At 41.1% G+C, this 22,955-nt stretch overlaps 2 protein-coding genes across 7 annotated transcripts in view; one reads left to right on the top strand and one right to left on the bottom strand.

Annotated features, from left to right (window-relative positions):
- DENND4A (DENN domain containing 4A) overlaps positions 1-4,028 on the top strand; it is a 57,600-nt gene extending 53,572 nt beyond the window's left edge. For all 6 annotated transcript variants that reach the window (XM_064517862.1, XM_026121729.2, XM_026121731.2 and 3 more), the window contains one exon: positions 89-4,028. In XM_064517862.1, coding sequence (XP_064373932.1) covers positions 89-225 — 137 coding nt within the window. In that variant the 3' untranslated portion in view covers positions 226-4,028. The remainder of the gene's footprint in view (positions 1-88) is intronic.
- Positions 4,029-4,036: 8 nt separating this feature from the next.
- SLC24A1 (solute carrier family 24 member 1) lies at positions 4,037-21,861 on the bottom strand. Its single transcript, XM_026121734.2, has 9 exons — positions 20,938-21,861; positions 19,102-19,164; positions 17,971-18,079; positions 11,102-11,188; positions 9,162-9,268; positions 8,270-8,467; positions 7,811-7,900; positions 6,795-6,961; positions 4,037-5,584 (listed from the first exon to the last, which is right to left on the bottom strand). The coding sequence occupies exons 1-9, from the start codon at positions 21,859-21,861 to the stop codon at positions 5,335-5,337; spliced, it is 1,995 nt and encodes a 664-aa protein (XP_025977519.2). The 3' UTR covers positions 4,037-5,334.
- Positions 21,862-22,955: the final 1,094 nt, after the last annotated feature.

The raw sequence follows: 22,955 nt of genomic DNA on the forward strand, positions 1-22,955 counted from the left end.
TATTTTTCTGGTGGTAAGCTACTAGGTGTCATTGTATTTGACTTGCATTTTGAACACAGTATATAGGGTTTTTTTTCTATTTCTGCAGATGCTTTTGACAGAGAGTACAAAATGGCCTATGATCGTCTCACAGCTAATCAAGTGAAGAATACTCATAATTGTGATAGACCACCAAGTACTGGAGTGATGGAATGCCGAAAGATTTTTGGAGAACCATATCTTTAAATATACCTAATAAAGAGGGGATATCTATGATGTATACCTGTGTAAAATAACCACTTCAGTCACAAGGAGCATCTCAGTCTTCAGTGTTCAAAAATGTATGTACGAATGTACTGTGGCAGAAGGCCTTAGAAAAATTAGGCCTAAGTGCAGTTGTAGAAATGGACTGAGTGAAGAATGGGCCAAATACTATTTCCCTGTCCCATGTCCTTTCTGCAAATCAATTTGTAGAAAGGACGTTTCTAAACAGAATGAGTTCCCCAGCTTGGGACAACATGTTACAGTTCCCTTAATTAAAAAAAAAAAAAAAAAAAAAAAAGTAACAGGTGGACAGAAACAATGCACTGAAACTAATGTGAGCGAAGTAAATTCTTCAAAATGTATTGTTTACATAGAATATTCACGATGTTATGAGGAGCATAAAAGTTGTATTATACATATCTTAAATTGTTTATAGTAAGTTGATATTTTTTTAATTTTTTTTAAATTACTGGAGTGAATTTTAAATGGACTTGCTGCATAAGCAATACAATGCTTATTTTTTTTGCAGTACACTGCTATTTATAGTAACCTTGTCCAGTTACTTTTTGAAGAGCGATTTGTTTTTAAAGCAGTATAGAAATATAAAACTAGACAATACTTCTAGATACAGGATATCTCTCATGCACACGTGGAAAACATACTACCACAGCAATCAGATGGCAAGTATGGTAAACTTCTGTAAAACTCTAGTAATGAACACACTGATATCTCTGTAAAAACACTTCTGTAGACATATTCTTTTCTTCCTTCTCCTCCTCTCTTCCCATCTCTCCCCGTTCCCTAGAAAAGTCTGTAGCGTATTGAATAGTCCTACAGATTATTTTATGGAATCAGTGCATTTCAGCTGTTGGCACTTGCTGATGTGACCTCATTTCAGATGTAATACAAAGCAAATGACAGCCTGCAAAAATTTCTCTATAAAAATGCAGTGTTTAGAACCTCTGGTGGATGTGTTCAAAACACACTAAATACGGCACGTACTTAATGCTAATCCAAAGCTTTTGAAAAAAAAGTAGATATAGCAAACTTGCTACAGGGAATATATAGGGAACGTATCTTATCAGGGCATGTTGTGCATAGTTAAAGTACATGGAATGTTTGGTCTTTACTTCACAGGCAAAATGACCTTTTTTTTTTTTTTTCTGTGAAGAAAAATACTGTTATGTCAGTCCTTGTGGTGGAGTCATGGCTTTTGACTTACGCTTTCTTGTTCTAGAGAATTCAAAAAAATGCTCTGTGTTTTTGGTCATGTAGCAACTCCACACCAGAAGGTAGGCTACAGAGAAAATATTGGAAGTTTTCTATGGAGGTGGGCAAACAGACATTGTTGAATTGTATAAAACATCCTAAACCAATTAAGCCGTGCTTCAACAGAGCTTTATTTTTTCTTTTTTCTAGTAATCTTTATTTTCTGATTCTAATTTTTTGATTGTTGCTGTTTATAATACTTCTAAATACTCAGCTGTTCCATTAGATTTTTTTTATATTTAGGTCTGCCTAGCTGCAGATATATTTTTTTAAAACCTATTTAGTTCGCAAGTGTAATAATACAGCAATATTTAGCTAGGCAGAAAGGAGATAAAGTAAATGTAAACTTTATAGTTTATTAAATAAAATAGAATGGGCCTCTTAGAGGCTTAAATGAGAAGTAATGCTGCTATGATGCTCTATATAACCTCTTCCCAGTCCTTCTGTAACATAGTAAGAGGATGCTGCCCTAAGGAGAAAGGATTTAAAATTTGTAGAGCTGCAGGTATATGCTAATGCTAAATTGCAAGATGCATCTTGATGTAAGTGCAATCTTGCTAGATACAGCTTTCATTGGATAATACCTCTTCTTAATTTGCTGCTAATTATGTAGCTGAGGTTTTTTTTTTTCCTTTAAAGTATTCTCATTCCCATCGCTGAAGTGGATCTAGCAGTGTTACGCTTACCACCATTTTTCACATTTAATTTATTTTAACAATTTGTGATGCTTTATTTTGTAGTGCCCACACTTGTAAAGTATTCCTGGTGCATGAAATATAGTGTGTGGTTGTTTTTTGGTTGTTTTTTGTTTTTGGTTTTTTTAATCTAGGTACATGGTAAACAATATATCAGTGTAGGGTGAATACATACCCACTTCATTCTTCTAAACTATTGTGAAAATAACAGATTATTTTTAACATACTCATTGTAAGTACCTATTAGTATGCATGTATGCTCTGCTCTGTACAGTAGCTACACTGTATTTACTAAGTAAAAATTGCATATGGCAGTTGCCGTGTATATAAATTCATACATATTTGTGCTGTGTATAACGGAGTGTTCCTAGCTTTTTACAGTTGTTTCCCACATCATTTACCGCTTGAGGCAGCCACTGTTTTATAGCACCTTCAAGCCATGAAGGAGGGCAACTGCTTTTTCCGGAGCTGCCATGGTGCTGTAGAGGTACTGAGCTATGAAGCAGGCTTCACACTTCGTATTTTCATCTGGCAGAAGCAACTGAGCCTGATCTCTAACCGCCTCTCCCTTATTAAGATGTTACTCTGCAACTGTGTGTGCGCTAGCACAGGAACAGAGGCAGCACTTGTAATATGTGGCCCAGTCTCTCGCTTGTAGTCCCAGCTTAGTTGTAAGTACTTTCAGCTGTCTTCATTTCTTATAAAGCCAACAAGTTTGCCACTTCATTCAAGTATCAACAGTCCCATCAGTATTATCACGAGAGTATATAATGTACCATGAAAAGGATTGTATATATCTTTATTTAAGATAAGCAATCTTACTGTGTTCTTGCATCCTCAAAGTGGCATTCCTGAAGCATTGCTGATGTTTAGTTGGATGTGCTTTTAAATTAATATATCATGTAGTACTTCATCAGGTGAAATCATTATACTTCATTTTAATGGATTGTTTTAAGTCTGTTGCAAGTCATTCCACTGTAGAAGTACTATAATAAAATATAGTTGAATAGTGATATACTTTAAGTGGGAAACTTTCCTCATTCATATCATAATGTTCAAAATATAGATCCTGAGGAGGATAATTTTAAAGCATTGTACAATTCAATGTTGAAACAGTTTTCAAATCTCACTGTCCTTTATTAGAAAAGCAGGTTGAGTATATTTTCCAGTACTGCAAAGGTGGATAAATATTTGAGACATATTTTCAATTTAAAATTTTGTATGAACTGAATTTTCTCCTTTTGTGTACTAAATAATGCTTCTGTCAAAAAAAACCTTAAGCAAAGGTTTTAAATTTGCAGTGCAATATATATTTTGTTTTACTTATGGTTCCACTGGAATAATTATTGGAGATGAAATAGTGAAATGTGAATAGAAACTGTGCTGTTTTCCTGACACTGCTAACCGTTTCCCATTTTGAGTAGGTTTGCTGTTGGTACAGTTACAGCCGGATGAATTAGATTTCCACTGACAAATGAATTGATGTGTACACCAAGAAAGAGACAATTCCTGCATGTAAAATCTTTTTATAACAAATGGGAGATGCAAATAGTAATTATAGAAAGGGGTATTTCTGGATATTATCTCACCGGGGTTTTAAATGGTACTTTGTTAGTTTGCAAGCAGCACTTTTTAAAAGAATGGTTGTAGATTTGTAAATATGTAATGTTTAAATTTTATTTACCAAAAAACAGTATGTTGGATGTTTGCTTTGGTTTGTATTTCATTTAAAATAAGCAAGTCAGTGTTCACAATGTTAAATCTTTTTCTGTCTCATCCAAAAGAAGTTTTACAGTGAGTCAATAAAAAGCTTAAAATCTCTCTGTTTTTTCATTAAAATTTTATTAAATGGATTAGAATGACAGAAATGTCTGCAACTTTTAACTACATTGTTTGCTCACATGAGGCAATGTTAACAATAAATCATTCAGGTTTGTTGATAGTTGATGTCAGTGGCATTTTTCATAATGGTTGTGTAAAGACAGTGCTAAAACCAGGAACTAGTGCTGGATACAGCAGTCTCCAAATTTTGGAGGTTAGTGTCAGGATGAAAACAGAACTCAAGCATTTCAACTTCCTCTTATTGTAATGTTTCCACTTCCTGATGTTAGCTTTTACTAGTTTGCAGTTTGGTATTCTATCCCCAGATCCATTTAGTCTCTTTACAGTGAGATGTAAATCCATATGATGTCACACTCGCATTGGTTGTAATTACCATAAATTTTAGGGATTGTATTGCAAGATTAGATGCCTGCTTAAAAGAAGCCTAGTGGATTGCTGTGCAACTTTCAAATCCTGTTTTCTACTGCATGGAGAAATAACTTTTACTGCTTTGCTTTTTCCCTGAAAACTTTAGCATTGTATTTTGCATGGTCTTAAGCAGCAATCATCACTTGTAATGTGCATCACATCTTTGCACAGCTTTTTGGAGGTATTTTGAATACTCATTGTAGATGCTTTGTAGGGGCTCTCACTGAGAGGATGAATATTGTCCTCTGCACAGGGAAGTCGTGGCAAACTAGCTACAGTGCAAACCTTAGGAAATGATGTGTTCTGTGTAGGGACTCATTGCTTTTATGCAGTTTAAGGGAGTTCACTTCTGAAATGCAGAATGTGTGTCCACACAGGGATTTTAAGCAAAGTAGTGGAACAAACCATAAAGGTCTGATTTTTGTTCCCACTGAAGTGAAGTTCTTTGACTTCAGTGAGCTCAAGCTGTTTGTTAAATTAATAATTTAGAGTGTGATGCTGAAAAAGAGTTACTATGATGAGTAACATTATGTGCTGGAACTTAGCTCTATTAACTTGAGCGGATCGGTCACACTGAAAACAGTGTGTCTGTATCAGCCTTTCCGTGAGTATCCAGAAGTGTGTTTTGTTTGATACTGGTTGCTTCAATATCTGATTTTTCTGGGTTCTAAGGAAAACAGTAGAAGCAGATGCACCACTTGATTTTTTTTGTTTGTTTTATTTTTAATATATTAAAGATATTTTAATATTGGTAAGTTTCTGTTATAATTCAGATTGTTCTGATTCAGTAGAACAATAGCTACCTTAAACCCCTTTTGATTTTGATGTATGCATATCAGTATCTTATTTAGAAAAACAGTATTGGAGTGTCCAGGTGTCATACAGATACTGGGCAGGATATTATCCTGTCTTCTAACATCACACTGATGATCAAAAACACAAAGTAAAGAGCAAACATAGTGAGCCCCAGTATTTTGTTCATTTTCCATTTACATGCAGCAATTGAGATGATTACAAATAGAAGCATTAGAAAAAGGAGAACAATTGCACAAAACAGACCATTACTACTGACTGCAACTGGACTGAGTCCATGGACGACAGAATAAAGGAACCAAGGAACTGGCAAACTGCAAGTAAAGGAAAAGTAATTGAAATAAATGTCATAAGGCAATTCATTTTCTGCATAGTAACTAAGCATTTTTTCCAAATTGTTACAGAAAAAACAATGCATGATCTTTGATAAATCTCAGCATAAATCTAAAATTGACGTTTGTGCTAAAATGCATTTAGATAATACCTTTCACTATCATATTGTAATCCAAGAATCTGAAAAGATTTTTAAATAATACAAATTAACTTCCTCAGCATCCTATTATAAAGGAGTAAATCCTGATGCCTTACTGATGAAAGGAACAAGCACAGATCCTGAGCCTTGATTGCACGGGATCTGAATGCTTCTGAGTGAGTGGGTAAGTGTCCTGCCTGTGAATCTTTGACGTTAGCCAAAGATTTGTTGTGTTTTGTCCTGAAAAATCAGTAATTTTGTATTGACTTGAAAATTCATTGTTAGATTATTGGCTAAGCACAAACAGTAACTGAAAGTTTGAAAGTAGAGGTATGAATGAAAGACTGCTTAGGGAAACCGGCTCTGTGTAGTAGTACAGGGCAGACAAGGCCTGTTCCTTGAGTACTGTTGACTAGGAGACTCCTATAAGGAAATCTGAACAGTAATTTGCAGTGGGTTAAATTTCATAAAATTTTGAAAGTTACTTGCTTTTTTCTTTTTGCAGCCCCCCCCATTCAATTTCATAAGCAAGTATCTAAACACCTTTTTGAAAGAAAAAAAAAAAAAAAAAAGCTTGTTTCATTGTTTTGCTTAATTCCTACTAAACGGCAGTCTTAAAGTGCTTTAGCCATTTCCCTGTTTGCTGTGATATTCTTCCCATAGTGATGTTTCTTGTCCCATTGACAACTGTTGTTTTTGGCTTTCCTAGTGCAAGATGACTTTCACCTATCATCTACCAGTGCAACTAATAAAGCTTGGTGAGGTTCCTAGCTTAAGATAGTGGTGTTTCTGTTTTGACATAACAATTACAATTTTGAGCAGCAGAACAATGACCTGAACTATGTGCAAATTAATATTTGCTCTGCTGCACTGAGTTATAAAGACCTGTCTTTCCTGGCTGGGTTAGCTTAAAAAAATACATTTAACTGGATGCCCAGCTGCCCCTCTTTTAATTACAGCTAAAATTAATTTAACTATGACCTTGTTGGGAACAGAAACTGTGTTTTGTATTTCAGAAGAAATGCATCTTTCAGCATTGAACTAGTACTCACCCAACAGTGATATCGAAGATATTGCTGCCTACAGAACTGGAGACAGCCATGTCGCCTAAGCCTTTGCGTGCAACAATGACGCTGGTGATAAGGTCAGGGATTGATGTTCCTGCTGCCAGTATGGTTAATCCCATAATTTCTTCTGATATCCCCATTGTTTCACCAACCTAATAAATAGCAACAAAGTAGAATAAGCTTGTTATTTTTGGAATATGGAATCTCATTGCTCTGTTCAGTTTGCTAGGTTTTGTGCCATATTTAAGTTTTATTTTTAATTCTCTTAAATGTGGTGGCCTTTTTTTGCTTTATATGATGGAAAAATTACATTTTGCAGTGTATGTTGATCTCATCATGGCTGCCAAGACCAAACAAGGTGAAGTCAGTTACAATGCAACACGCTCCTCTGTCTGAGGAGCCTATTCTAGAGAGGTAAAGGCAGAAGACATCCTAATTTAAAATGAATTATGTATGATCTGAAGGCATTGGGAGGAAACTATAGTTTTTGGATTTATGGCTTGACCAACTATATTGTGAATGTGCGTTGTGTCACAAAATACAAATTGCCGATCTGATTCTACAAGATGCAAGGTAGGTATCATTTCCCAAAACACTAGGCAAATATTAAGGCAATGGGAGGTGAGGTAACTTAGCAGCTTCCAGAATCAGAACCTGTATTTTCCTAGAATTTTAATGAGGTAAGGGTGATTATGTTCTGCACAGAAGCATTCATCAGTGAAAAGGAAGTATGAAGATAAATCTTGACTGCACTTCTCTCTTCACTGATGCACAAGTTTCTGTGGAAGAAGCTCTTGAAGAAGAATGACTCTTTGTCAAATTGAAAAGAATGAAATTGAAAATTCCCTCTGGGTTCTAACAAAACAAAGTTTCTACTGTTTGGATGGATGACTGTAGCTGTAATTCATCAGATGGAACACTACAGTGATGCATTGTTCCCCATATCCCCATCTACTTGTTTTGAGCTAGTCTTTTTTCCAGAAAGAAAACACCCCCCTCACCTGGTGAGCCCACCACACCATGAGGTAAGAGAATGCTGCAATCCAGATGATGGATCCAAAAAATGTGATGACAAAGAATTTTTTGGAGTCCTGTTAAAAATAAATTTGAAAAGAAAAAGATTGAGAACTTTCAGGAAGGTTAACAAACCCCAATGAAACCTATTCAGCTGAAACACTCCAGTGCCATCAATTGATTTAACATGGACCCTGGTCTGTAATTATAATTATATTTGGGTTTGTCACCTTGATTAGATGACCAACTGTTGCTAGTTTTGGGTGATTAAGTCTCTGGAGCTATGCTATGCTGCAGCTGGGGCTCCTGCCCCAACTTGCTGCAGCATTGACAGCAATTAAGGTGTGCAGAGACTCTAGACATGGGAAAACAGGCACTGTGGTCTCTTGATGAGAAGAAATCTATAGTTCAGTTAACTCAATAGCAGAAGGAAGATAGATTCTTACTGGGTTTCTAACATCAGGTATAGTGCTCCAGAGAGGGAAGACAATGGGAAAGAGGAAAAGGTAAATAGCTTGTTTTTTTCTGGTTTCTGGCCATTCAAGAGATAGTGGCTCATCATTTTCTTCATCATCTGTGCTGTCATCACTGTCTTCCTCAGTCTCAGAGCTGCTATCTTCTGAGTCATCGCTGTCTGAAGAATGCTGTGGATCAGAGAAAAGCCTGTTTGTTTTCACACTGACAAGCAGCTTCGCGGCCTTTATTGGCTGTCACCTTGCCTTGGCAGAGATTACATTTGTAAAATGATTGAGGGCAACCATCTTGCTCCTGGGGGACAAAATCCAGGCAGACCCTATCCCCCTTGCAGATGCCTGTGTAAATAACTAGTTTGTATCAATCAACTAGACTCAACCTTTAGACAGGTTTTTGATGCAAGTTAAACATTTACTGTCTGGCTTTGAAAATGCCCTCTGCTGATCAGAACAGCCCAGTGACTTCACTCGAAAGGATGGTTAGGGAAGCAAAACAGGAAAACATATTAATTAACACAGTACAGGCACTCATATCTTTCCTTATGTTTGATAGTAACTTAAAACTTTGAGTAGCCCTCTGACCCCAGAGGAGCCATTTGAGGAGAAAATACTACATGGTACCAGTAAGGGGTCGTATTTTGGACCTTATTTATCTTCAGCCTTAAACCTAAATGGTTGAGCTATCTCCTTAAGTTAGCTCTGAGGTATCTACTTCATCACTACAAATGCAGTCTATTTAGAGCTGCTAATTATGGGAAACAGGTTGGTCCTACAGCAAAAGCTCTAGAAGGGAGAGGAAGGAAAGTGCATGTGTGACGTTTGGTCTGGACTGAGCTCTCATTGCCTATGATCCTGCCTTAAATACCTGTCCATCTTGCGGTGCGTCTGCCTTGTGTTTGTCTTTGCTGGGTTCAGAGTCAGTGGCAGGAGTTACTTGAAGAGTGTTTGATTGTGCCGCCTTTTCCTCTTCGGCTAAAAAGGGTAAGAAGGAATACTGGTTTCAGTCATGTTAGCGGTAAAGTGGTCACCTTCCCCTTGATCAGCAGGAAGGTTTGCATTTCCTATGAAAATATGCAGCATTTCAGGTCAAATCCAACCTACTTGCTTTAAAGTTTAAGTTGTCCTATGTCTGCTGTGGATTGTGATTAGTAATGCAGGGTGGAATCTGGCCCCTGTGGCTTAGAATTAATGTGATCATAGGGGCTTTCACCCACCCAGCTATCACTATTACTTCTGAAACTGCAGAGAGAGGCATATGCATAAGAACAGGGAAATGCTAATTATCTGTTCTCTGACTGATGAATCTTTCCAAGTTTCAGTCTAGATTCTGCAGATTTTATTAAAGATTTTATTAAAGCCATCCTTAAAAGCCAGAAGGAATGTAAAGCTTTGCTTCAGTTCTTTCTAGTGGTGCTGGGACTGATATTCTTTGGGGCTTCTGAGAAATGACTGTTTTGTGCTGCCAGACTTTAATCATTTGGTACCTATTCAAATGCAAATAGGAAAGTGCTGACACATACAAGGAAATAACTGCAATGTCCTCTCTGCTGTTCCTGTATTAACCTGCATAGCCAAGAGGAACCTGCAAACCTTTGCACAGAGTAGTATTGAAGCGTGAGTAGTACATGACAGAATACAGAATGCCTGACTGCTTAAAGTCTCAGCAAGAGCAGTCTCCTCCGACTGCTGCAATTTAGCTTAAGGGATGCCCTCCACATATGCAAACCCATCAGGTCAGTAAGCTCATGTTATCCTATGTACTGTACCCAAATGGGGCATTGTTGAATATCTTATTCTGAACTGGGTAAGCTGATCCAGTGTGCCTTACAGCTGTTTTAGGGAAGCAGTCTAGAGGGGAGTTTTTCAGAAATGCACATTTTGGCACTATTTAGGATTTCTGGAACCAGGCCTTCAGGCAGCAGACTTGAGACACTTTCAGCACAAACTGGAAATGTGGAATGTGCACAGCCCAATCACTGAAAAAGTTTGTGGAACATGTTGGCATGGGATGAAAACTTACAGTTCAGTGAAGTCATTGTGGTGATGATAACTTGAACCAGCTGAGGATTTGCTTGTTTCTTAAACAGCATTTTCCTCAAATTTGGTCTCATTTACATGGGCAAGGCCCAGTGTTGTGAGATACTCAGGTGACTATTGCAGCTGTGTGCTTGTGAAGGTGGGACCTTCTATACAAAAGTTTCCTTATTTTTCAAAGTCTCCAAGCTCACTGATAGCACAGATCCATATTGTAGCTCAGGTCAGCTGCTGCCTCTGCATCAGCTCAAACTGCCAGTGTATCAGCAGTGAAACAGAAAAAGCAAAAACTATTAAAAGGGAGGATGCACAGACCCTTAAAACAGTTGTAGACAAAGTCAGCTCTTTTTATGGAGGAACTGACCAGTGCTCTTCTGCAAATGTGCTGAATTTCTAGGCTAAAACAGAGGTACATCGTTTTAAAGAACACTTAATTTGCAGGGGCTACCAAAGATCAGGAGCATAGCAGCACACAGTTGCTGTATATAATGGCCTGGTTTTACCTCTTCCACCTTTCTGATTGTAACTTATACTGCCTCCTTGTAGCACTTTCTGTTTAGGTCCTTCCTTACTAACCACTCCCAAAGTCCTGTGGGGATGCCTTTTATTGCTCGCTGTTAGCATATATTGAATGATTTTTGCTGCATTACAGCAGGTTCTGTGATCAATAATAGAAAACTTGTCACACTAGTGTTTCTCTGATTGCGGCTGGGAAGGGGAGAGGTTACAATGCAAAATAAGGCAAACAGCACTGACTTTTCTTGCGCTTACCTTCTGGTTTTGATTCTTGTTTGCTCACAGTATCTACCTTAGCCTTGGCCAAGTTGTTCAGCATGTCAACCTTGTCTTTAAACCTTGCTGTGAATGAGAAGGATGCATTTGTCATCAGTTGTCAGCTATGGGTACCTCCACACAGATATACTCACCCCATTCTTCCACCTGGATTGCGGTCAGCACTGACTTACGAGTTGTCTTTCTGGCTGTGGCCTTAAAGTCTTGGCTGCAGTTAATGGATTATAACTGTTATATTTAAATACTTAGTACTATGGTAATTATGCCAGCAATTTGCTATGTAATCAGCACGTTCATATTTCAAAAAATCTCAGGGGAAGATGGAATCCTTTTCAGTTCAGTAATATAGGAGATATCTGTACTTCAGAGGGAGCAACTGCAGAAAGAATAGAGGAAGAATTTTGATGCAGTATCATTTTGTTCCCAGAGGACTGTTGATTTTGTGCAGGCTTAATTATGTGCAAGCTAAAAATGACACCTTCCTTCTGCCATGTGGCTGTTGAAGAGGCTTTACTGTGCTGCGTGCAGCCTGGCAACCTGATAGTAAGGAACAAGAAAAACCTTTTACACTTCAGTTATCTGGAAAATGATTGATTTATCTGAGTCTCTGAAGGTGTCTCCCCTGCCAGAGTTAATCCTAGTTCCTGGTATCCAAGTTCAACATAGTCCAGGCTATTCTGCAAAGGACTACCCCAGAGATCAAATCTTCACCAGTGCAGTGTCCAGTCATGTACTTCTGAGACTGATAAGGACTTCTCCCACTGTAATCTGTGCTACACTTGCAGGAACTGCTCTATTATTGTTTTACAGTGAATTGTGAAACTATGTCCCTCTCCATGGTTAGGTGTTAGATGTTGTGCTCAAATGGCTTAACTCCTGCTCTCATGGCCAGTGAGCCAGTCATCAGCTCAAAGCCCTCACTTTAATCTATATCCTTTGGGTGCTGGCTAGCCAGTGATTAAGATGAGGGTCACAGGGTTTGCACATGGACAGTAGCCACAAGAAATTGGCACTTTTAATAGAAATGGAAGGCCATTCTATGCTTGGCCTGTGTGGGGGGCTATAAATTAATTTTCTCTGAAAGCTTTATCACTGATTTATCTACAGTACTGTCGACTGTGCAGCAAGAATTTGTTGATGTCATTTGCCTCAAGGGCAGGGCCCTGTCACTTTATTCATCACCGTGATGCTGAGTAGTTAATAGAAACAGAAGGTATAAGGCCCTAAGGCATGCAGGCAGAGCTTCAGTTGTGAGCTGAACCTCGTGACAATCGGTGCACTCTGGATATATGTCCAGTAACTGGGACTGGCTGAGACAGAGGCTTTGCCATCTGATTCCTGTCGTCATCTGACAGGAACACTTTTTTCACTAACTGGCATTTCCACTGAAAAGAGCAAGGGCTGGAGAGAGATGAACTAATGAGCTCTTCTCTTTTGTACAAGGAGGGAAGGCCAAGAAGCCTGCTTCCCCCCTTCAGCGCCGTTTATTGGCATTGAAACCTGGAGGGGATATGAAACATTTTGCTTAGTTTTCCCTCTGCTGATGCTGAGCGCAAGCATACTCAGCTGTGCAAAGCAACAAAGCGGTGACCCTTTGCTAGTCTCCTCCTCTAACCCCTGGACAACAGCATCTCTCTGTTCAGCTTTTCCCAGGAGCTGTTGCAAAAGCTGCTGTCAGCAGGGTCAGGGCGGTCAGGCCCAGCCTCAAAGGGATTATATAAATTCCTGCTCCTGGCTTGCTGCCCTCACCTAGGCTGCAAGCTGTGAGCACTGACCAGAGTGGAGCCTTTGAGCATCTCTATCAGGATAAATGGATTAGGTTCAGGCTGCTATCCAGTTCTCATGAGATCAGCCTCACTTAAAAAGGTGTTAATTCCTCTGACACACACTTCATGCAGGGTGAACTGAGACTGGAGGAAGAGGTGGCTATAAGCAGGCCAGATCTGAAGGTCAGCAGGGGGATGAAGGATAGCTGGCAGTTCTGAGCAGGGCAGCACGGGGCTCCTAGCCCACTCATGGCAGCCACCAGTTCTGCCACGGCCAAGGAGCACGTTGCTGGGATAGGGCTTGTGCTTCAGGGCACTGCAAGCACTCAGTGCTCCTTCTGGGTGTGCGGGGATCTCCCTTTGAGCTGCTCTGGGTTTGCCCTGAAGTCTGCATCAGTGAGTCTTCAGCTGCCCTGGTAAACCCCCAGGACCTGTTTCTGAGATTAAGTGGGCAAAAAGGTTGTTGCTGCCTTTTAGGCACTCACTTTGCTGGTAACTCTGCCACCTGGTCTGATAACCAGTCCCACAGGATGTGCCTCTGTCCAGGGGCCCTGAGAGGTCCTTCAGGCAGGTTCCTGCCCTGTGGATTGACAGCATCTAGGCTGAACCTGAGGCTGTAGCTGAGTTTGTCTTGAGTTTGGCTCTTGTAGTTTCCCTATATTTAATCTAACAGGACTAATTTATAGCATGGACTTGAGGATTTTTTCTTTAAATTTTAGCATGAACATGGAGCATTTGGGGTTTCTGGTGTCCTAAAAGTGTAATTTAAAAAAAAAATAAAAATCCTTTTGTCCCTTTGTTTTAAGAGGAAGAAGCATGATACAAGAGATTGAATACCAGTGAAGCAAGGAGCAAATGCAGCTGTCTGCATTCTTCCAGCTAAACTCTAGCCTACAATACTGTCTGCTGCTTTATTCTAGTCTAATTTCCAAAATCATTAGCTCCTTAATGGGGACATACTGAGGGTAGACAGCTCTGATAACCTTACTTTGCCTTCATTCTGTGTTCTTCCCTGTGTGGCTAGAGTTTAAAGAATAATCTGAGGGTAAGACTGTAGTATGCTCTACCACACTATAGAAATCAGGAGATTTCCTAAATGAGAAGGTCCCTTATTCCCAAAATTTGCATTCTTAATTCCCCGACAGTTCCCTCCAGTGTCTTGCCTGAAGATCTTGAAAAGGTCACAAGCTCTGCTTCTGCCCACTTTCAGAGAAAGTGGGGGGAAAGACCAGAGTTGCTAGAAATTTCTCATTTTTAAAAAATGGCACCAAAAAAAGTTTCTATCAAAAATACAATTCAGGAGGTGATGTAAATGTTAGGATTTTGAAAGCACAAAGCCTAGCCTGCTGTAGACAGAAAAGGACAGGAAAATAATGATCCTTTCCTAATACAAAAAGAGAAATTAAATATTCTGAACTTAATCCACTGTTCAGATGAGAAGTTGTTTCACAGGAGGTGTTGTATTAGGAGTAGGGAAATGAAGCTTGTGTTTCTGCACTTCTAGCTTATTTCTAAGATCTCTGCCTGTGGAAGCTGGTTTTGGAGGCACAGTGCTGGCAGTTTAACATGTTTTGGACTCATTGCCCTGAGGCAGCTTTTGTGCTCGCCAACTAAAATGCAACTGCAGCATAAGGAAGAAAACTCTACAGAGATCACTTTCAGTAGGTTAAGAGCTGATGAGAAATAGTTGGGAACCTTTTTCTTTTGTAGAGTGTTCTTTACTACAGCCTTTAAATGCTGATGTTACAGTGGTTGGCAAGAAAAAGGAACAAGGATCCTTGAGGACAGATGGGATGATCTTTTATGTTGCAGCCTAATTACAGAAATGTGCCTGGTTCAGACAGTGCCATCCGCACTGCAAAGAGAAGGAATTTCATGGTGATCAGTGAGATGCAGGCACCCAGCTGCCCTGAGGGTACTAAAGGGCTGCAGTACCATTAACATGAAGGTGGAGCTCACAGTCCTGACGTGGCTTGGAAGGGTCAAATCCCTCCTTTTCCAGTGACGTCCTGGGGAAGTTGCTTAATCTTTTTGGCTGAGATCCTCAAAGGCACTGAGATGTCTCAGTCTATTCAGAAATACTTCCTTTTCCCTGAACTCCCTTCTCTTTAGGTATGAATTTACCAAGGCAAGGAGCATCTCCTACTATACATAGGACTTGGCACACTGGGTCCTTCGTTTTGAGGGCTGTGCTGTTGTAATTGCAGTAATTTTCTTTACTGTTTATCTTTTTCAAACAGCTGTGTCCATTCTCGCAATGTTTAGTGCAGCAGACATGCACCTGGGGCAGAGGCTATGCCCTTAACTCAGTTGCATTCTTACAGCAAACGGTCTATAAAATAACAACGTCCTTCTGAAGAAACTGTAGCCCACTGTCGCAGTTGTGACTTTTGTACATGTGGTCACACTCCCATCTAGTGGCTGCGGCTTACAGAGACAATAACTTAAAGCCAGTCTAGTCTAAATGAGATGAGAAGGTTTTGTGGTGTTTTGTTTGGTTTTGTTTTTTGTGAGAGGATCCAAAATCACCAACAGGTCCCTTTGTTCAGTATTCACAAGCCGTCATGAATGCAGTCCCTTAGGAAGGCCAGTGGCTCACAACCTTGTTGAGAAGCCCCTGTAGAGTGTCCTGGGCTGAGCTGGCTGGGGCAGCACTGGAGTGCTCTCCTTAGCCTACTCTGGCATCCTTGGCCCCCCACGACTCCTGCTGAGGCCCCAGAGTTTCACCACATGAAGGACATCAGCCTGGACCAGAAAGCCAAGCGTGTGCTAGGCTGGGGCAGGCAGGCACTGCCAGCACTTAGCCGGGTGGCTGCAGCTGTCCCCAGCTGCAAGGGGGGCAAAAAGGCATAAAGAGGTGCAGGGAGCTCAAGAAGGTTTTGGAGGGTCTCTTTGAGTGGCAGCAATCCCTCAGTCCTGGCACTTTCTTGGGGTAAATGAAAGGGTGGGTCCTCTCAAGCTTCTGTTTCTCTCCGTATGCTACTGGTACCACCTTTCTGGGGGGCAGTACAGCAAACCCAAAGAATCTGGCTCTTGCTAGGATACAGCTAGCAATACAGTGCGTGTTCTCACTACAGTTTGTCAGAGCAGACACTGCTCTGTCTTGCTGTCCTTATCAAGCCTTCTTTGTTCACTCAATCAGTTTTTGCTGCTGGAAGTTTGATCTGGAGAGTCCTTTTTGTAACCTCAAGGGTAGACATGAGAGGTGTTTATCCGCTTAGCTTCAATCTCCCTTTGAATGGTACAACAGATAATCCCTTTAGAACAAGTAGGGCAGTGGAGGGGCATGTGCTGAACTACAAAAGAAAACTCATTTAAAAAGAAGGAAATATATCTTTAACATGCTTCTCCATTTCTTAGAAAATAAACTTTCATCCTGTGTTTGAATTGAAGTTCATACAAAGCAGCATGTTAAAGGCTTGTTGACAATGACTCTTGACCAGTCTGGAGATACAGCCTTTCTACAGCCTGGGCAGTTTAAAAGAAGATGCCTTCTAGTCCTGAGCTGGTCCCTGGCGGGTTGGCTCATTGCCTGCAATGTGCTGCGGATACTGTTTTTGGTAAAACAGCGTTGCAGGTGGGCTTTCAGAAGGGCTCAGCGTTGGTCTAAATTACATATGGATCAGAGATTCTCCCTGGAGTATATAAAGGCAGTCTGTCTTCCCTCCCCCAGCAAAATCTGACTGGTAGCATTTTTTGTATGCCAGTGTTTGGCTTAACCATCATAATGGGAAACTGCTTTGTGTTTTAGATCTCAACTGGGATTTTAACCATTGTCAACAAGAATTTTTAAAGGTTTTTGACTTCTTCCGGTTTGTGCCTTGTGAGGGGCTGCGCGCACAGCTGAAGAGGTGTAAGGTAATGGGTTCTCCCTGTGTTCATGTCTTTTATAAGTGAAGCTAATAGTTTGAGCCAGCTCTTCCTCTTTTTCAGAAAATGTAGGCAGAACTGAATGTTGAAATTCCAAGACCGGAGATCAGGACTAAGCTAGGAAAGTGCAAATGAGGTGTGACGTAGTATGAGATGGAGGAAGCCTGTAAATCACGTTTGCTGTTCCTGCTGTCAGAGGGAGAGCAGAAAATGGAGATTGCAGTAACCTTCACTGCTGGCAGGACCCCAGTAACAGCAGGTGTTCCACATGCCCTGATGCTCCCTCAAGGGTGACAGCAGCAGCGATCAGTGTGGCACAGGCAAAGCAGGTGTCAGGGCTGAGGTGTGAGGTGTTTGTCCTTGCTAGCCATGCGATGAGAAGGATGATGTCCCAGTGGTGCAGAGCTCGCCTCAGCTATCATCATCTGTGCTGCTTAGAGCTGCGTTTCAAGAATGTTTCATGGAGTCCCTAACTACTTAATATATGTAAAGGCTGTAATCCTACTTCAAGTGGGGCTGCTGTTATTAGAAATGACTGTTACTTGCTAGAGAGGTGGAAATATACTGATGCCATAATTAGCTTATATTTTAAACACCTATAAACTCTGGCAATAATTGTGTTGCCATGCTGGGAAATATGAGGAGATAAAAAGTATTTCATGAGAAAGACTAGGGTTACAAGCAAGACTAATCTTTCTGGGGAGTGATAATCTGGGTTGTAACTGTAAGGCTCTTAATTTGTTACAAAAGTAGTAACAATTTGCCTACTGAAGCTTATCTGTCTCTTTACAACACTCTAAATTAATTACAACTTGGTAAAAGAAAATGTCAGTCTTCAAAGCATTTATAATCTTTCATGCACAGTCATTTGCTGGGAAAAGAGTTTGGGACAACAGCAAAAATAGATTTGCTGAAATCTTCATTTTCTGCCTCTTATTAGGTATTCGCAATTAGACTGGGGGTAACAGGAGGGAGGGGAGGGAGAATTGTTGTAAAAAGAGCTCCTGTGACAAGAAATTCCTGCCTTTTGCTCTGTGCACAGGACTCTAGTGAAAGAAGGAAGTCCAGCTACAAGTGGAGGCCTAGTCTTCAGCTGATTTCATTGGTTTTCTGTGGTGCTGCCTTCCACCAGCAAAAAAAATCCCCCTAGTTACACTGCTCTGAGATCAGGGCTGCAAAACAAAGTCCCTCCTATGTGGAGCATTCACTGACCTTCTGCCAGGGGGTCCAGGGTGGAGATCATGAGTTGGAAGATGGTGCTGCGCATTTGAGAGTTGTGTAGGGAGGCTGAGCTGCTGCCTCGCTGTAAGGCTGACGTAGGCTACAGAACAGAATAAAGGTAGTACAACACAGTGATCAATAGCAGGTTCCTTCACAAAACATCCCTGTCAATTCACCTCTGAGCTGGGGATACACATCTCTGGAGGCTGATCTTCCTAACCCAACAAACAGGTTCAGCCTGTTCAGACAGCCTCTGCATTCAAGTTCACAGGGTGGTTGTGAGTATTGACAGTTCACAGCAAGAGACATGCTTCTGAGATAGCAGGCCAGTCTGTCCTTAGATATATGCAATGGAGTCAGAATCACTATGATGTTATTACAGATTGTAACAATCAAAATATGCAGTGCTTTTCGTTGTCACCTTATTGATAACTCTGTAGATACATATGCTGCTGTACGGTAATACTACAGTCCCATCAAGCTTCCTGATTTAACTGGAAAGCTCTGCTCTGTTTTCTTAATGTCAGTGCAGCATGCCAGAGTCCTAATGAGCTTTCAACTAGGTTAAGTGCATAGGGGAAAAAGTAGTATCCACATGAGGAAGCTAACACCGGCTATGTTATGTATACAGCTTGCAGCCTCTAGATCAGCTAGGCCTCTCCACGCAATGGCTGGCCAGCTGTTGGGAAGACAAAGAGTCAGGAATTTACTAAGGAGCAGAGGAATGAGCTCTTCAATGTTCACTTTGGGGAAGGACAGATCAGACCAGCCGCTCTTCTGGGAGCCCGGGAGGAAAGTCAGCCATGAAACAGGGTAAGAAAAGCTTCAATTTCTCTATACCCATCTCATCCTGTTTAAAGTGTAGAATGAATAGCACTCTGCTAATCAAATCCATTTGTGTAATCTCTTAGTTTTTTAAAAATTCCTTTGAGGACACAGCTCAGCCAGATGTCCTGTTAATTAAGCTGTGGATACTGTGCCAAGGATGGTTGTTTTTGTGCATGAAGTAGGATTTGGTCCAGGTTTCTTGACAGAGCAGATGATACCTTTATTCCCTACCTGATGTAGTGAGAGGTCCAAAATACAGTAACTTCAGATACCTGGTAAGCTGCTTAAACTTACCTGCAGCTTCCTCCCATCTGCTGGCTTCTTTGTTCCATCATCTGCAACTGCCCCATTGCTTTTCTGAATACAAACAAGAACAAAAAGTACTGAATACAATTACAGCCTCACCAGGCCTCACAGCACCTCATGATAGCTCTTCATGTGGCTGTGAGAAAGTGGGAGAGCTAATACAAATGACTGTGCGTGGATGCTACTGCAAGAGCCAAAGCCATGTGCCTTCCTCAAAACCTTGTGACCACTGAGAGAAGCAGGATTCTGCCTACAGCCCCTCAGTGAGGATGTATGTACCCTGAGACAGACACAAATGGCCTCTACCATCTGATTCCTGTAGATGGAGGCAGCCCCAGACTTCATCCCCAAATATCTATATCCTGACTTATTTTCCAGGAGAGGAAGAGGGAAAGTGCAAAGGGGTGTCTTTTTCCACTGCTCAGCCTTATTTTCCATAAAGTTTTTTACTTTCCTCACAGGTTAGATCCAGCAGGTCTGTGTCATGCTCCTATATGCTAATGAGAGTTCTCTGTAAACTCAGAGTGCAAGGTATGTTTCCTTGATGCTGAAGGGGCGGGTTCAATTTGGGATGATGGCTGTGGTGCCTGTAGTGATGTATGTGTATAGGTACAGTATCTTGCAGATGTGTTTCCCTCTGAAATGTAACACATGACTTCCAGGACTCCCAGCCATGAACCCTGGCTGGAAGACAGACTGGGAGGAGAGGAAGGCATTTTCTTTATTTGCCATAATCTCAAGTATCCTCACCCCTCTTCCTTTCTTTCCTTAAATTATGTGAAGGGAGCACCAAGACCAGGAGGGGCAAAACATGCTTGCATGTCGGTGATGCACATCTGACTAGTAAAACATGACAATGCCAGAGGACAATTTGAAATGGAGCCCAATCTAGTGGTCTCTGCTCTAGCGTTGGCAGTAGCCTGGGACAAGGAGGCAGTGGGAGCATTTGGGGGAGTGGGGAGCAAGAAGTGGCCAGGCAGGTTCAGGAAGATAAAGTCCCAAGTGTTCTGGATACCATGTCCTGGCCAGATCACAAAGGTTAATTGCAGACAGCCTGTCTTTGTATGGAGAAGTAGTCATCTCTTCCTTCAAAAGATGGTGAAGTTAGGGGCCTTGCTTTACTACACCTGGACGGTGTAGTTACAGCCACAAACCTCCCTGTCTGAGCACTAGTGGCACAAAGAATTGTGTCTCTGAGCACACACAGCTGTAGTCAATGCACAGAAATGGAATTTGGGCATTCAGATCTCATTATCAAATGCTGATTGAGAGAGCTGACAGTAGTTGCTGAAGTCTGCCAGATCGCCTTCTATGCTGCAGATTGGGTATCAAGCAATACCACCAGTGCCACAGTAGCACACACAACTTAAACAAAATTCTCTTTTGTCATGCTAAACAACTCTGTCTCATCTGCAAGAGGCCTGGACAGTGTTTCTTACCAGAAGCCTTTTTTCCTCTAGCACAAAATTGTACAGTTTTGTTCCTAGACTGATGATGTGTTTCTGGATGGGTTGTAGGGTTTGGGTTTTTTTTTTTTTAAACTCCTTTACAACAACTGAGGAAAACCCCATGCCTGTCTTGAAAGTAGGTAAGTGGCCCCTACTGGTATCTTAATTTACCACGAGAGTTGAACTCCCTTTTAGTGGAGTTTTTTCTGATTTCTTAGAATTTGTTCCATCTACATAGCACTTCCCTCATTTTAAAACTATTGACCAGTGGCTGTATTCTGAGGTTTTGTTTCAGTATGCACTTTGTCAAGAGATGCAGGTTTTGTTTTTGCTGAATGAATGTCTAACTTGCCCTCTGAACAATAAGGACACCAACCTTCCGCATATGCTCTGCTGATGCTGCCTGCACAGTATTTAGCGTCCTGTTCAGCTCCTGCTTCACCCATTGTTCTAGGTACACGTTGTGTTTCATAGCGAATACATATGTGGCATAGGCAGTCAGTAAAAGGAGGCTTTCCCACCAATCAATGACACTGTCTAGGAAAAACAGGATGAGCATCAGTAAGTCTGCAATGTAGAACGAGATGTCTCTAAATAAGGGCCACCATGTCAGGTGGAGTATCTCCCTTGAGAAGAGGGCACAGGTGCCAATGACAAAGAGGATATTAAACACTGCTGAGCCCACAATGGTACCGATGCCCACATTGCTGTGTGAGATGAAGACACCTATGAGGGAGGTGAAGAGTTCTGGTGCTGATCCACCTGCTGCCATAAAGGTGGCTCCAGCCACATCTTCAGAGATCTGTAACTTTTCTGTGATCACTCCCAAGGCAGGGACAAAATACTCATCACACACCATGGCCAAGGCCACAAACACATATATCATGCCAAAGATGTGAAGTACAACCCACCCTTGCCTGCGTTCTTCCACACTGAATAGGTCCTCAGGATATTCTCCTTTGGAATCATATTTTGGCTTTTCATCTGGGTAGCTTGCACTGACATTTTCCTCCTGTGGTGTTGTATCCACTGATGTAGTGATGGGCACAGTTGGCCCGGCATCCACATATATACAGTGCCTTGTTTTGGATGCTGCTGTGGCATTGCCTGTTATGGCAGTCTTGTTGCTGGGGTGGTCCCTGGAAGTAGCTTTCACAAGGTCCTTGGTTTGGGGGGCTGTGCGCGGTGCTGGAAGGGCAGGGGGGCTGAACTGCAGCTGATAGAGAGAGAGGGCCAATACTGTGGCAAGCAAGAAAAAGATTCGGTTCTGTTGTAGCCGCCTTCTCCGTGGTAAATGCATTTCCTAAAGGTTCAAAAATCAGATCTGTGTCCAGAAGCCACTGAAGACTTCTCTTGATCAGCAATTTGCACTTATATCCACCTCTGGAGTTTCTAGCTGATCTTAAGCATCAGGAGTGAAACTGCATGACACACAGTGTAGAATCCTGCAAAAGAAGGTCTAGTGTGAAAAATAAAGTACTACCACTTCCCATTGTGTGGGTAACATTACCTCAGTGAGTGCTTTTCTATTTTCAGTAAAAAGAAATGGACCTAAACTAGCAAAGTCAGATCTAGACCCAGGTTTCAATCTTCTTGTTTTTTACTGGAAGATATGCTGATGGATAGCTGTAGGTTTGGCTTAATAGAGAGGAGTGCATGACAATTGTTTGATAGTTCCCAACTACAGTGCTCTGTGGCTTTCCAGCCTTGCACTTCCACAAAATACAAACCAAGCAAATGGTGAATTTTTTTTCTTTCAGTTTGAGAAGACTAGGAAGAAGACTTGGCTGTAGTAAAACTCAGGGTGTTGAGCATCCATTTGTTTCTATGACTACATCTTTTCAAACCTTTCTGTAGGAATCAAAAGTGACAAAGTGGAATTGTAATCATTCCTTTTATTAGGGGGAAATTAGCATATCTTGAATAATTATTTGAACAGCATTTATAAAAGGAGACAAATTGTAAATGCCAGAGTGACTGAGCCCACATATGTGACAGTAGAGAGACAATGATTTGGGTCTGGACAAAATTTACCCTTCAGCGCTGCTTGAGTGCCGTACCTTTAGAATATCACTCTAAATGTTCCCCCCCCCCCCCCCCCCCGAGTGGAACTGTTACATTATTCTTGAGCTGGATGTGAATCACAGTTTTGTAAGCCATTCTCAGATAAGCTCTTCATGCAAGTTAGCACACACTTACCCTCTTGCATAACACTCAGTGAAGTAATCAGCCTAAATTTCTTGCAAGACAGGCATTATTATCTTCTTTTAAATAGTTGGGAGGATCACTAAGGCAACAGTAATAGAGGGTCATGGGAGTACCTAGATAAATAGATGATACAAGCTTTGCTTTGGGTATGTAAAAGTACATAAGCATGTATATGGCAGAATTGCA

Source organism: Dromaius novaehollandiae, chromosome 10 (genome assembly GCF_036370855.1).
Source record: "Dromaius novaehollandiae isolate bDroNov1 chromosome 10, bDroNov1.hap1, whole genome shotgun sequence".
In the NCBI taxonomy this organism is placed as follows: domain Eukaryota; kingdom Metazoa; phylum Chordata; class Aves; order Casuariiformes; family Dromaiidae; genus Dromaius; species Dromaius novaehollandiae.

Coding starts and splice junctions, on each gene's coding strand:
- SLC24A1 (XM_026121734.2), bottom strand. CDS start 21,861: ATGCATTTACCACGGAGAAGGCGGCTACAACAGAACCGAATCTTTTTC. Junction 9,269..11,101: donor ACAAGAATCAAAACCAGAAG/GTAAGCGCAAGA, acceptor TACCCTTTTTAG/CCGAAGAGGAAAAGGCGGCA. Junction 6,962..7,810: donor TGGTGTGGTGGGCTCACCAG/GTGAGGGGGGTG, acceptor GCTATTTATTAG/GTTGGTGAAACAATGGGGAT.